Here is a 13,307-nt window from a genome sequence, read left to right on the forward strand (position 1 = left end):
TAACACCTAAACCATTACTACTCTATCACAACCATCAGCGTCACTATCACCATCATCACCACCAGCATCACCAGCATCTCCATCACACACCATCATCACCACTGTTATCACCAGCATCTCCATCACACACCATCATCACTGTTACCACCAGCATCTCCATCATTACCACTATCATCACTGCACCATGTCTGCTGTCACCGTCACTATCATAATGCATGAAGTATCTTTCACCTCCTCTGACACTTCACTTCTGCTGAACTCTTGATTGCTTTTCTCACCAGAAGCAGCCCCTCTAGTTTGCCACTAGTGTTTGTTGCTGTTTATCCACTTCCGTGCTTCACTTTATTTGTAGCCATTCGGCCTCAGGATCTGGGAATTAACTTGACTTATTTTCCTGCCCTTCCAGCATCTTGTTTCCTATGCCTTCTGTCCCTCTGTCCCTCTGTCGGAGGGTCTTGTCTGTGGCCTGGTTCTGCAGTCATCCCTTGACACCTGGGCCTTGCAAGTCCTCGTCGTCCTGCACTGCCCTGCACCCCAACTCCAGGCCTCACGCCTCACCCGTCTGTGGTGGACTCACGCTGCAGCAGCCATTCAGCCTCGTTTCCCTCAGAATAACAACTCACCCCGTTTTGATCGTTGCTGCCAAGACCTTTGGACCCACAGACCCTTCTCTTCACTATTCTCCATTTCTCATTTTATGTACCCAGATTAGATTTCCTGCTCTCTAAACAATTCAGTTTTGAGTTTTCAGAGGGCAATATCTTCACTTAGGTTTTCCTTCCTCCTGGCATCTGTTGGGTAGAACCCGCACCTGGCATACAGCAGTCAGTACCTTCTCTGTTAATGTCTCATTCATCACAAAGTCTAAAAGGGGTCTAAATACTGTGCCTAGTTTTTGTTGTTTAAATCTTTATTTGGAATGTTTTTTAAATGAAACAGAAGCGCATCACTTTCTCTGTCTCTTAAAGCTACTCTCCTTTGAACCAATCCCATGCACCCCCAAGTTGATAGCACCTTCCTCTTTATTATTGTGTATCTGTGCATGCACAAATATATATTTTAACACAACCTACTGAGTCTGCTTTTGTTGTTTGTGTATATATGGTTTTCTACTGACTATTGACAACTTTACACTCAACAACCAAAAAAGGGGCTCATTCCTGGAAGAGACTAATTATTATCTCAGCAGCCATTAATGCCTGTTGGTCTGTGTTTAGGGGTAACACCCCCCCCGAGATTTCCTCCTTCACATTAACATATCCGTTGATACTGTGATTATTCTGCTCTTGTTCATGCAGTCTTTTCTAAGAGTGGACTTAGACTTCCTGGTATTTGGCCTCTTACAGTCTTTCCACCCTCTTCCACAAAGTTCCCTGAAACACAGATGCAGGAGCTATGATGTAAAAGTATCTGTTGGGGCTGGGCCCCCATGGTCTGTTGGTCTCTGCATTGTGTCCAGTTGTGGTTTCCTTGCTGGTCTCCATTTGCTGTAAAGAGGCTTTTACGGTGGAGGTGGTAGCTGCACTTATTTGTAGGCCTAAGGATAAGGTTTAGAATGTAGTAAGGAAGGACTTAAGCTAGTTTGAGCCCTGGGTAGCTGACTAAGTTTTCAGTACCAGACATGATTTCTCTCCTGTTGAATAGGCTTTGTGTCTATTAGATATTGATTGCAACCAGCATGTGTGTGCTGCTTTTTGCACCTTTACACATTTCTTGCCGTGCTCATCTTTGTTGTGGTCCATAGGTATTTAAAGCTGGGTAGGACTGTAATTGTTCCCCTCTGCCCTTTGGCAGCTTGCATGGAATTTTCTGGTCAGATCTTCAATCAACTGAGTCTTGTGTTCCAAAGTGTGTGGTGTCTTCAGCAAGAGGGGCCCACCTTTAATCCTTGAGAAGCATCCAAGAGCTGCATTTGTAATGTATACTGCTTAGGAGTCATTTGGAATACCCTGACCAACCATTTGAAAGGTTTCTTGTGCCTAATATTGTTTTTGGTTAGTCTGTGGTTCTTGACGGGAGCATAGCCCAAGTGGCTTAGCCTTCTTTAAGATGTGTGTGTTTGCGCGCGTGTGCGTGCCCACATACACTTATGTATTGTGTTTAATTTTAGGTAAGCATAAAATATGGTTCCTTGAGGCTGTATCCAACAATCTTGGTGTCCACTTGTCCCTTGTCCCTCCTGTACTGACCACCCTTCTGTTACTCTGTTTTCTACTTCGTATCACCTGTATCCTAATGCCCCTGCCCTCACCTCTATGGTTCCTTTATGGTGTATTAGTTTCTATGGTTACCATGTGTTATATACTGACATTTGAGGATATGGAGCTCCAAAGCTAAGGAAATAGTCAAATGAATAAGAAAGTCAAAGAATTGGAGAGAATCTTTGCCTGAATCAGAGAGAATATCCGGAATATACAAAGAATAAAAAACACAAGGCTGAAAGGAAACAAATCATCCCCTTTAAAAATGGGTTAGAAATCTAAATTGAGTACTTGCCAGAGGAAATAAAAATGGCTAGTAACTATCCAAAAATGGAATTTGAGACAGCTTTGAGCTTTCATCTCATCCTACTCAGAATAGCTAAGATGAACAAAGCTGGGTAGGACTGGGTAGCTGCAAATGGACAACAGATGCTGGTGAGGTGTGGAGACAGAACGCTGGCTCATTATTGCCGGGACTGTAAGTTGCAGTAGTCACTCTAGAGCTCAGTGTGGAGAATCTCCAAGAAACTAAATAAATCTACCACTTTACCCAGCTATGCCATGCCTTGGCATATCCTACTCCACAGACCCTGCTCAACTGTGCACATAGCCACTCTAGTCATAATAGCCAGGAAATGGAAACAACCTAAATGCCTTGCAACAGATGAATGGACATGTCTGAATGTTTGCAATGAAATATTATAGCTGTAAAATATGTATATGTCATGACAGTTGCATGAATGCAATGGGTGGACCTAGAAAAGATTAGACTGAGTGAGGTAAGGTAGACCCAGAAAGGCAAATGCTTTGTGTTCTCTCTTCATCTGCAGTTCTTAGCTCCTGATTTGTTTTATTTTTTTGTCCTGGAACTCACCGTGTAGCTTGGCTGGCATCAAATTCACAGAGTTCTTCCTGCGTCCGCTGGGATTAAAATTGCATGCCACCATGCCCAGCTGCACCTACTTTCTTTTTAAGTCTATTCTTTTGCTATTAAAAATCCCTTCAATTATTCATTATTTTTGTTGTTGTTGTTCAGTCTCCGGAAGGAGTTAGTTATGAGAAAGTTTCATCTTTTAGTTCCAAGACATCAAAATCTGCCTTCTGTCCCTTTTCAGCTCCAGCCCAGTGCCTGCTGTCCTTTGGTTCCTGATCCTTCTGCCTTCTTAGTGAGCTCTCACTTTCCTTTTGAGTCTACACCATTCTCCACTCTTCCGTTTCCAGCCAAGCGTTCTTAGTCACTCTGCACACCCGTGATGTTCGTCTCAAGTCTGTATGGCCAGATTGGCTTCTGAACCTTAGACGCTTGGATTGACAGCAGCCTTTACATGCGCACACATGGGGCTGCCAGCCTGAAACCAACTCACTCTGGCCTTTACTTCTATCCCCATTAAAGGGCTCCTGTAACCTATCAGTGAGTTTTATCTAAAGTTAGGGTGTCCCACTAAGTTTTCAGCCTCTTATCATCTGATTGGTCAGCAGCCCCAGCTCCTATGGACGCCAGCTCTATGCCACAGGCTCCTCTGTTGCCTTCCTTGGTGTTAACCTTTAGCTGGCTCCCCCATCTCTGGCAAGTGCGTCCTCTGGTGTTAAATGCTGAAGTACTTCCAGGTTTGTTTTTTCTCTGGCCATCACGTGTCTTTGTTTTCAACTTTCCAGTTCATTCCAGTTATGTACTCCTGAGTCACAAATATGTACTCCAGTACAAGCCTTGCATGGTCTGGTTTCTGAATGCATCTTCATGTCATGGATTTCTTGTCATCAGAAGGAATGTGTTCACATATTGTCCCTTAGTCTCCTCATTTTCTCCTTCCTGCTATTTGGTCACATATTGCGGTATTGTCCACTTCTATAGAACAAGCATGAGGGTCTTGTGTCTGCCCCTCTTCAGCTTCACATGGTCCATTTGTTCTCTTAGAATGCCTGCTGCAGCAGGGTCAGTATATAGCCTGTCTTCTGGAGTGTGCTTTGCTTTAATGGCAGTAGACTTCTACAGTTTTTCTGTGTATGAATGTATGTATGTATTTATTTACTTGATCATCTACCTCTATTTCCTACTTTCCTAGAAATCTTATGGCACCATGTATGGACTGTAATAAATTTTAAAAATCATTTTATGTTCTCCCTCTGGACTATGAGCACAAACATTTTCTTCTTGTTCACCTTTTCATTTCTGGCAAGACTGGCCTAGAGTGGACAAATAGGAAGTATTTGTAGTAAATTCTGCACATTCATTTATCTTTCCTAATTAACTTGGTACTGTCTGTGTATTTGCTAGTGTGACATACGGTTTTTTTGTTTTTGTGAATCCAATACTGTTGGTACCTCTTGAAAATTAAAAAAAATACATTTTAAATGTAGAGAATTATGTATAAAGAGGCAAATGCATGAAATCTTCCTTTGCTCTAGCTCATAGCTTCTCCTTCATTGTTTTTCTACATTGTCCTGTCTCCTGTATTTATGGCTATCTTAGAGCTCACAGATTCTAGTACTGCATGCAAGTAAAGCACATGAAGTGTTCTAGCAAAATTCATCAGACTTTCAACTTGTTCATCAGTTGATAAATCTCAGGGGATCAAAAATAGTTAGCCATCTGCTAACTGTCCAGACAATTTTAGTATTGTGAAAGGGTGTGGTCAGAGAGGTAGGTAGAGGGTCTAGGTAGAATGTCAGAATAAGGCCCCGTGCAGAAACCACCTTAGCTCTTAATACTGAAACTCAACAGTCAGCTCAAAATTAGAAAGAGATTTTGGTGAGGTTAAACATGAGTGTCCAGACAGTCGGGGGATTTCCCAAAATAGGCGATAGTCTTTCTGCGTCTTCATCTCACTGTCTGAAGACATGTTTACAAAGACATGAATTCTCTGTAAATTAATCACAATCTCTAATTGATAATATGCCATTCATTTCTGGAAATTAATTGTCCTTTTATATTTTACTCCTTAATTAGGAAAATCAGTTGGATCTCGGTCATCTCAGAGTGAGTCTGAAATTGTGCCAAAAGTTGCTAAAATGACTGTATCTGGGAAGAAGCAAACTATGGGATTTGAAGTGCCTGGGTAAGACTCAGTCCCTCAGCCCTGTCTCCTATGAATTGATGAGAGCATCTTTTTCAATTTCCTATACTAAACCAATATCATTAAAGTGTCTCATGCCTTGTATATAGCAAAGGACAGAGAAGGAGTGAGAATTTAGTTTTGATTCTAGCTTTATCATTGTATGACTCACTATGAGTTTCCTCACATCAGTGATAGTTACTCTAACATTAAACAAAACCAAACTGCTTTGTAGTCTCTAGTTCTATGAACTAGGACATTCTGAGCACCTCTGGGTGGCTCAGACAAGGAGCACTTGAGAGTCAGTGAATCATACTCTGACTTTTTAATAACTTGCCATGGGCTGTAGATATGGCTCAGTGGTGAATAATACTATTTTTCCATAGTGCTCAGGTTCAAGTCCTTCAATTCCCAGTACCTACATGGCAACTCACAACCATATGTAACGTCAGTTCCAGGGGATAATGGCACCCTCTGCTGTTTTTTGCAGGCATTGCACACACTTGCAGCACATAAATGCAGGCAAAATATCTATACATACAAAATAAAATTAAAGGAAAAAATTGAAAATAACATAAAAATACTGCCTTAAGGCTCTTTTAACTCTTGTGTGTTTGCATATTTGTATGTTTGGATGTAGTGTGTATGTGTGCGTGCGTGTTTGTATATGGTGGTAGTGAGTATATATGTTTGCACATTTGTGGATGTAGTGAGTGTATGTGTGAAAATATATGTTTACACACTTGTGGATGTGGATGTAGTGAATGTGTGTGTGTTTTCATATTTGTGTTTGGATGTAGTATGCATGATTGTGTGAATATATTGAGTATATATATGTTTACACACTTGTGTATGTGAATGTAGTGAATTTGTGTTTATATAGTGTATGTGTGTTTGCATATTTGTGTGGATGTAGTATGTGTTTGCACATTTGTGTGTAGATATAGTGTATTTGTGTGTGTGTTTGCATACTTGTGTGTATGGATGTAGAGTGTGTATATGTGTATGCATTTACCCGTGCACACATGCAGAGGTTACGGATTATTGGGTGTTATCCTTGCTTGCTCTTCACACCTTGCTATTTTTATTTTTAAAGATTTACTTTTTAGATTATGTGTAAGTGTGTCTTTGTATGAATGCAAGTGCATGTGGAGGCCAGGAGAGGAGGCTGGATTGAGCCACACTTAGTTGCTGCTGGGAACTGAACTTGGGTCCTCTGAAAGCTTTATGTACTCTTAACCATTGTCTTACCATTTGGGCTAGACAACCCGCCAGGGTACCCTGGGTCCACATGTTTCCTCTACCGGCACTGATATTAAAAACATGTGACACCATGTCAGCTTTTATGTGGGTGCTGGGATCTGAACTCAGATCCTCATGATTGTACAGTAAGCTATCTCTCTAGCCCCTCTTAATTTTTATGCTGAATAAGATGTCATTGTATCCAAAACACATGCAGTTAAATCCTAGAATTTAGAATATCCAAAAAAATTACTGAGTCAACATTGGTAGTACTTGCTGTTTTAAAATTAGTCTCTAGAATTCTTCTAGGAGTTTTTACTAGAGACATGTTTCAAATAATTTGTAAAAGATTAATATTTAGCATCTTTAAGATTGTTGAGAATTTTTATTCTCTAAATAACACTTTTGCTCTGTGTGGTGACAACACTCGCTGTTCTGACATGTGGGAGGTGAAGACTGATGGATCAGGAGTTCAGAGTCATCCTCAGCTACACAGTTATGGGGTAATTTAGGCTGCATGAGTCTCTGTCTTGCAGAACAGAGCAAACAAGAAGTACTCTTTGTAAGTTGTGTATGCTTCACTCACCAAAGCATGGAGGGAGCCATCGGATTTTAGCAAGGATGACTTTTATTTTCAGCATTTAAGATGCAGTCCGGTTGCCTTATTTTGTCTTTCTATAAAAATCTGTGGTAATGGTAATATATGCCCCCTTGCTAGGTGGGGAAGAATTTTAATGGTCCTCCACCAAAGTGTTTGAATTTGAAAGCAAGGTTTTATTCACTCAGTTTGAGATTCAGTGTGGAAAAGAGCTCAGGCCTAGGAGACACGATTCCTCCAGTGTGTATTAGTTCAGTGATAGGTGAGATGGCACTCTGGTTGTCATGTGACTCAGTTATAAAGTTACTAATGTCCTTTCTCTCTTAATTAGGGTCGAATTAATGCAGATACTCTTTTTATCTGTAACGTATTGTGTTATATTTAACTCTATTATAGGGACCTTGTTTTGTTTCGTTTGAGAGAGGGTCTCACTGTGTAGACCAGGCAGGCCACAGACTCACAAAGATCTACCTGAATGCTGGAATTAAAGGCATTTGCCACTATGTCCAGCTAGGGAGACTTTGATTGAACAAAGTAAATAAACAACCCTTATGTTAAGTATATCACAGTCTAAATGTGGAAAGTTTCAGAAGTTATAGCAGTCAGCCAATATGCTTAAAGTAATATATTGTATTGAAAATACACACAGACCTCCTAAACCAGTAACTAAAATACTGGATAACGTGATGAAGAAATAGAAGTATTCATACCCAAGGAACTGGTGAAGATCAATGTCAAAGTATTCCTTTTATAAAGTCCAGACATTGAGTTAGGTGATCACACAATAGTTAATACACCATCACACATATACCCAGCCCTGGTCATACCATCGCAGATACACCTGATCCTGACCATACCATCGCAGATATACACAGCCCTGGCCATACCATTGCAGATACACCCAGTCCTGATCATACTATCGCATATACACCCAGCCCTGGTCATAACCATCGCAGATATACACAGCCCTGGTCATACCATCGCAGATACACCCAATCCTGACCATACCATCACAGATACACCCAGCCCTGGTCATACTATTGCAGATATACCTTCGCAGATATACCCAATCCTGACCATACCATCGCAGATACACCCAATCCTGATCATACCATCACAGATACACCCAGTCCTGATCATACCATCGCAGATACACCCAATCCTGATCATACCATCGCAGATATACCCAGTCCTGATCATATCACAGATACACCCAGGCCTGACCATATCATCGTAGATACACCCAATCCTGATCATACCATCACAGATACACCCAATCCTGATCATACCATTGCAGATACACCCAAACCTGATTGAAGCTAAACAAGGTCAGTACTTGAATGAGAGAATATAAAATATACACTGACAATTCATTACTCCATTTGTTTGGACACATGTATTCATTGTTTGGAAGGCACTCTGTTTTATCAACATTGAGAACTGTAGCAGTACCTATAGAATACAGGTAAGTAGAACTGATTGACACATCAAATGTAAGATAGATAGTCTGTACTCAAAATCAATAGTGTAAATTAGTGTCTAAGTGCCGAATTCAAGAAGAAAAAATAAACCTGTAGATTTACAAATTAATGGTTTCACTTTTAGAAATTTTTTTTAGAAATAAGAAATCCCACTAATTAGTTAAGATCATAAAATTACATGAGAAAGTGTCTGAAAAAAATTGTCCCCAATTTATTCTTTCAGTCATAATAGTCACTGTAGGCCGAGGCCCAGAAAGGTCATTTTCAGATCTCAGAGGCACTTGAAAGTTTAAAGTAGCAACTCTTACCTCACCTCATAGGATGCAGACGTGTTGCTACCTGCAGCCTGACAGTGCACACTACCCTACCTGACTGCATCTTAATGTTGGGTAGACGTCTCTCCTAGGATTCCAGGTCTGCATTTGTGTGGATTGGCTCTGGCCTCTCCATTTCCACCTTAACAGACTTGAATCACTTAGCTGAGATCCAAAATGTAAGGAATTACAAAAAGAGTCATCTCTGTGCTCTGACACAGTAGGCAGCGGTTGAAAAGGTTTCCTGACATTTCCTTCTGATCTTCTTTTTGTAGTTTAACCTCTGAGGAGAACGGAGATAGTTTGCATACTCCTCACAAAGGCCCTCCTGGTGACGATGGCAGCGGTGCTTCTCCTAACGTTCTTGAGACCAGCGCTCATAAATCTGCGCTCCTACCTCCCTCCGTTCAAGCGTCAGAAGAGCTGAGCTCAACTCCCACACCAGTCAAAAAGTCTGGCAAGCTAAGGCAGCAGATAGACGTGAAGGCAGAGCTGGAGAAGCGGCAGGGCGGGAAGCAGCTCCTCAACTTAGTGGTCATTGGTATGCCCTTGTTCTGCCCTGTCAGGAGGACCTGCTCCAGGCTCACAGCCCCTGGGGGCAGCATAGACTTCAGGCAAAGAGGCATTGCATCATAATGCATCCTAGCCACCCTGGGTGAAATGATGTCATGTGACCAAGGAGGGCATCAGACTTGGCTTATGACATTTTCATTTGGTGAATATTTTGAAAATGGGAAGTATTTTTTAAAAAATGGGGAAAAATTGCCCTTTTTAAAACAATGTGCACAACACCCCCACACACACACCCTGTTTAGGTGTTTTAACCTTGATAAAAATTGGTATTATTACTCCAAGTACTTCCCTAAGCTATTGAATTACAATCATGCAATGCCTCAGTGTGAACAATATCTGAAAATGAACCTGGTATTAATCCTGAATCAATCTTCCTTAGGTCATGTTGATGCTGGGAAAAGTACTCTGATGGGCCATTTGCTTTATCTGCTGGGTAATGTAAACAAAAGAACTATGCATAAATATGAGCAAGAATCTAAAAAGGCTGGCAAGGCTTCCTTTGCATATGCATGGGTCTTGGATGAGACTGGAGAAGAAAGGGAAAGGTAGTCATTATATTTCAAAATTTTCAGTTTAAATTGATAACAGTCCTTTAAAATAAATATGCAATGTGTGTTGAATATGTAAAACATATAAAATGTGTTAGAGAAAATTTAAAAAATTGTTTTGTTTTGTACATTGTTCATGTTTTTATTCTATGAGAATAGGTTAATATTTATCTAAAACCAAACCACAAAGACCAGAACCACCCACCAGATCCCTGCAGACCCCATGATGGTTTGAACAGGAAGAGCCGGCAGGTGCCACATGCTCTGACTGGAGCTAGCGTTGACTTGACTCAGTCTTGATCAGGTTACAGATGCAGGTGAAGGGTAAAACTGTCTTCTGCCTACACTCAGAATTCCCAGTGGGTCCAGAACAGAGGCCTCCACAGCTTTCTAATTCTTGTTCTATGTTCTCATGAGACGGTCTAAAAGAAGCAATTGAGTGTAGTCAGTTTATTTTTTCTTGGGACTTAGTGCTCATTTGGATGGATGCTTGCGGAAGGATGAAGGTAATCACATATTTCTGGTCAGAGAAAGTGTATATCATATTTAAGACTATCAGAGATGGAGAAGTGGAGGCCACTTACATGAAGGGAAAGGACAGACAGGAACAACTGACACCCATGAGGCCCTGTGAAAGCTTCTAAGTTAACAGTTCAGACATCTCTGATGGCTTTAGTCAGAGTACGGTCAGAGAATGTACCTGGATTTGCAGACTTTGCTGCGTGTGTTCATTTCCCTGCAGTCCTCTCTAATGATCGTGTGAGTCAGTTCTCAGTAAAGCAGGTTATATTAATGTTTAGTGCTTCTCATAACTGGGTATTTGGATCACCATGGTCTTTCTCCCTCATGTGGTTATCTTTTTCTCTCTCTATTATTGCAAAGCTGCTTTCTACCCTTTCACCTATTTGCCATATTTTGAAAAACAGTGGAACTGTATGTGATGTCAGTATCAAAAGCCCAAGTAATTCTCACCTGCTTAACAGATTATCAAAGAACATGGCTCTTGTTTTCTTTGTGTATCCTGATTATGTGGATTAATAGACTCAGAAGAGTGAAATTAAAGCTGGAAGGGCTTAGTAAAATGTGCCAATTATGTGCCAGCGTTGAGCTGCAAGTGAGCCGATAATTCACTCGTTCCTGTAATGGCCAGGCATTGGAGATGTCCAGCTGTAACATCTGCTTATTCAGTGATATTGTAGTTGCTAGCTTTCTTTCTCACCATGTTATGATTTAGACTATTCCTCTGTTCTGTAGACAGCGGAAGTTTCTGAGTACATATTATAAGGTTTCTTCTGTATGTTGCCAGATGACATTTTAAAATCTGGCATGTTCTTTACTCTACCATGTTAAATATTTGGAAATTAATAAGCTGCATAACATTTCCATTTTCTTATGAAAGGCTATGAACCTCTAGGTGTGGGAGAACATTAAGCAGGATTAGGCATCACTTTGGCAAGCTCAAATGGCTTGACTAAGGAGATCCACATCCCTTTGTCATGGCAAACCTCCAGTTTATTATTGTAGTGTTGGACGCTTGCTATGAAAGAAAGGCTGATCTTTTTCAGTTTGAATGGTCTAGAGCAGTGGTTCTCTACCTTCCTAATGCTGTGACCCTTTAATATAGTGACTCCCAACCATGGAATTATGTCATTGCTACTCCTGTTATAAACTGTAATGATATGCAGCTCCTGTGGGGGTTGTGACTCAAAGATGGAAGATTGAGAACCACTAGTCTAGAGCAAACCTGGTTTATTGCCCACTGATTTCTCCTTTTACTTTTCCGAGGTCATATGACTCAGGGCTCTTTTAGCCATTTCTAAGGATTTTTTCTAATTGAAAAAAGGATGAAATGGAATATGAAAAACACCTGCCATTTATCTCTCTTGATTTTGTTAAAAATTGGGCATCTGATTTTTTTCTTGTTTTCAAATTTTAACTTGACAAATTTGCAAGTGAAAGTTTTCTGTATTTATTTTTTTAATAGTGACACACTAGAACATTAGAAAAGCTAATTCCTCAAAAGTATAATTTGCCACATTATCTTTTCTCTATGTATTTTTCTTTCATCTAGAGATGTGTATATATAGCTTTCTTTGTTCACAATTATAGTTTGTTGCAAAACTTAGGAAATGGGAAATAGCTATCATTTTGATTGAGTTTGCAGTATATACAGCCTTGGTTTCAAAGCATACAGGGATAATGGGTTATAGCTAATGTTTCAATCCTGTGCTTTATTATACAAGATAAATATGTAACAGAGTTCCTATTATTATGAACAATTTAGATTGTCATTTATCCTATTATTAAGAGGTCAGCCCACATCACTACTTGTATAATAGATTTTAACCATCTGTGCTTTGTTTAAGGGGAGTAACAATGGATGTTGGCATGACGAAGTTTGAAACCACAACCAAAGTTATTACATTAATGGATGCTCCAGGCCATAGAGACTTCATTCCTAACATGATCACAGGAGCAGCCCAGGTACCACTATCTCCACTGAGGGTGCCACACTGATCTTCAGTTCTTGACACCCACCAAGCTAACAACTATGGGATTTTAACTCATAAAATATTTTCAAATTGAAAGTTTTACTTTTAGGAGGTTAAAAAATGAGATATGTTAGATTTATGTTTTTCATGATCTACTTCTGTGTATTATCTAAGCTTCCTGCAATGTTTCAGCTGCAGAGGTATCAGAGATAGGAACTCTGGTGTCAAAACTAGGATATGTAAGTGTAGATTTCTTGAATATTCCTCCACCCCACTTATTGCTAAAATTAAAGTCTAGCATGATAACGATCCCTTTGAAGTAGAATTAAGCTAGAAAGAGTATTTGAGTAAGAAAAAAAAATGAAAATATGTAGGTTGTCCCTTGAGTGCCTGAATACCATTTTTGTTGTTTTGTTTTCTTGAGACTAGAGCTTGCTGTGAGTTTAAACTAACCTAGAATTTTCTATGTAGACCAGACTCTAGATGTGACCTCCAACTCTGAGCTCCGTTTCTACCTTCCATAAGCAGGATTTATAGGTGTAGCCTACCATGCCGAGCTTATGGGTGCTAAGTGTAGTTTATATGATAAAGTTCTGTAAAGAATGTAGTATTATGTGTAGCTTCAAGACTTACTTTATGACCGTTTCATATCATATAAGGATTATATGATAATCTTTGTGAAATTCTTATAAACTACACAGTACAGAAAACAACAATAAAACCTGTCAAACAACTAAAAAGCTATTGTGAACTGTACCAAGAGCCCAGAGCACTTAATGGAATATCAGCAGACCTTTGAGAGACA

At 40.1% G+C, this 13,307-nt stretch overlaps 1 protein-coding gene across 6 annotated transcripts in view; it reads left to right on the plus strand.

Moving 5' to 3' along the window:
* The window catches only part of Hbs1l (HBS1 like translational GTPase), a 73,155-nt gene that overhangs the window by 38,426 nt on the left and 21,422 nt on the right, over positions 1-13,307 (plus strand). For 5 of the 6 annotated variants that reach the window (XM_038339824.1, XM_038339826.1, XM_038339829.1 and 2 more), the window contains 4 exons: positions 5,149-5,257; positions 9,165-9,430; positions 9,842-10,007; positions 12,377-12,494. In XM_038339824.1, the coding sequence (XP_038195752.1) occupies positions 5,149-5,257; positions 9,165-9,430; positions 9,842-10,007; positions 12,377-12,494 (659 nt within the window). The remainder of the gene's footprint in view (positions 1-5,148; positions 5,258-9,164; positions 9,431-9,841; positions 10,008-12,376; positions 12,495-13,307) is intronic. The other variant, XM_038339825.1, reaches the window with a different exon arrangement.

The sequence above is a fragment of the Arvicola amphibius genome, chromosome 8 (assembly GCF_903992535.2).
Source record: "Arvicola amphibius chromosome 8, mArvAmp1.2, whole genome shotgun sequence".
In the NCBI taxonomy this organism is placed as follows: domain Eukaryota; kingdom Metazoa; phylum Chordata; class Mammalia; order Rodentia; family Cricetidae; genus Arvicola; species Arvicola amphibius.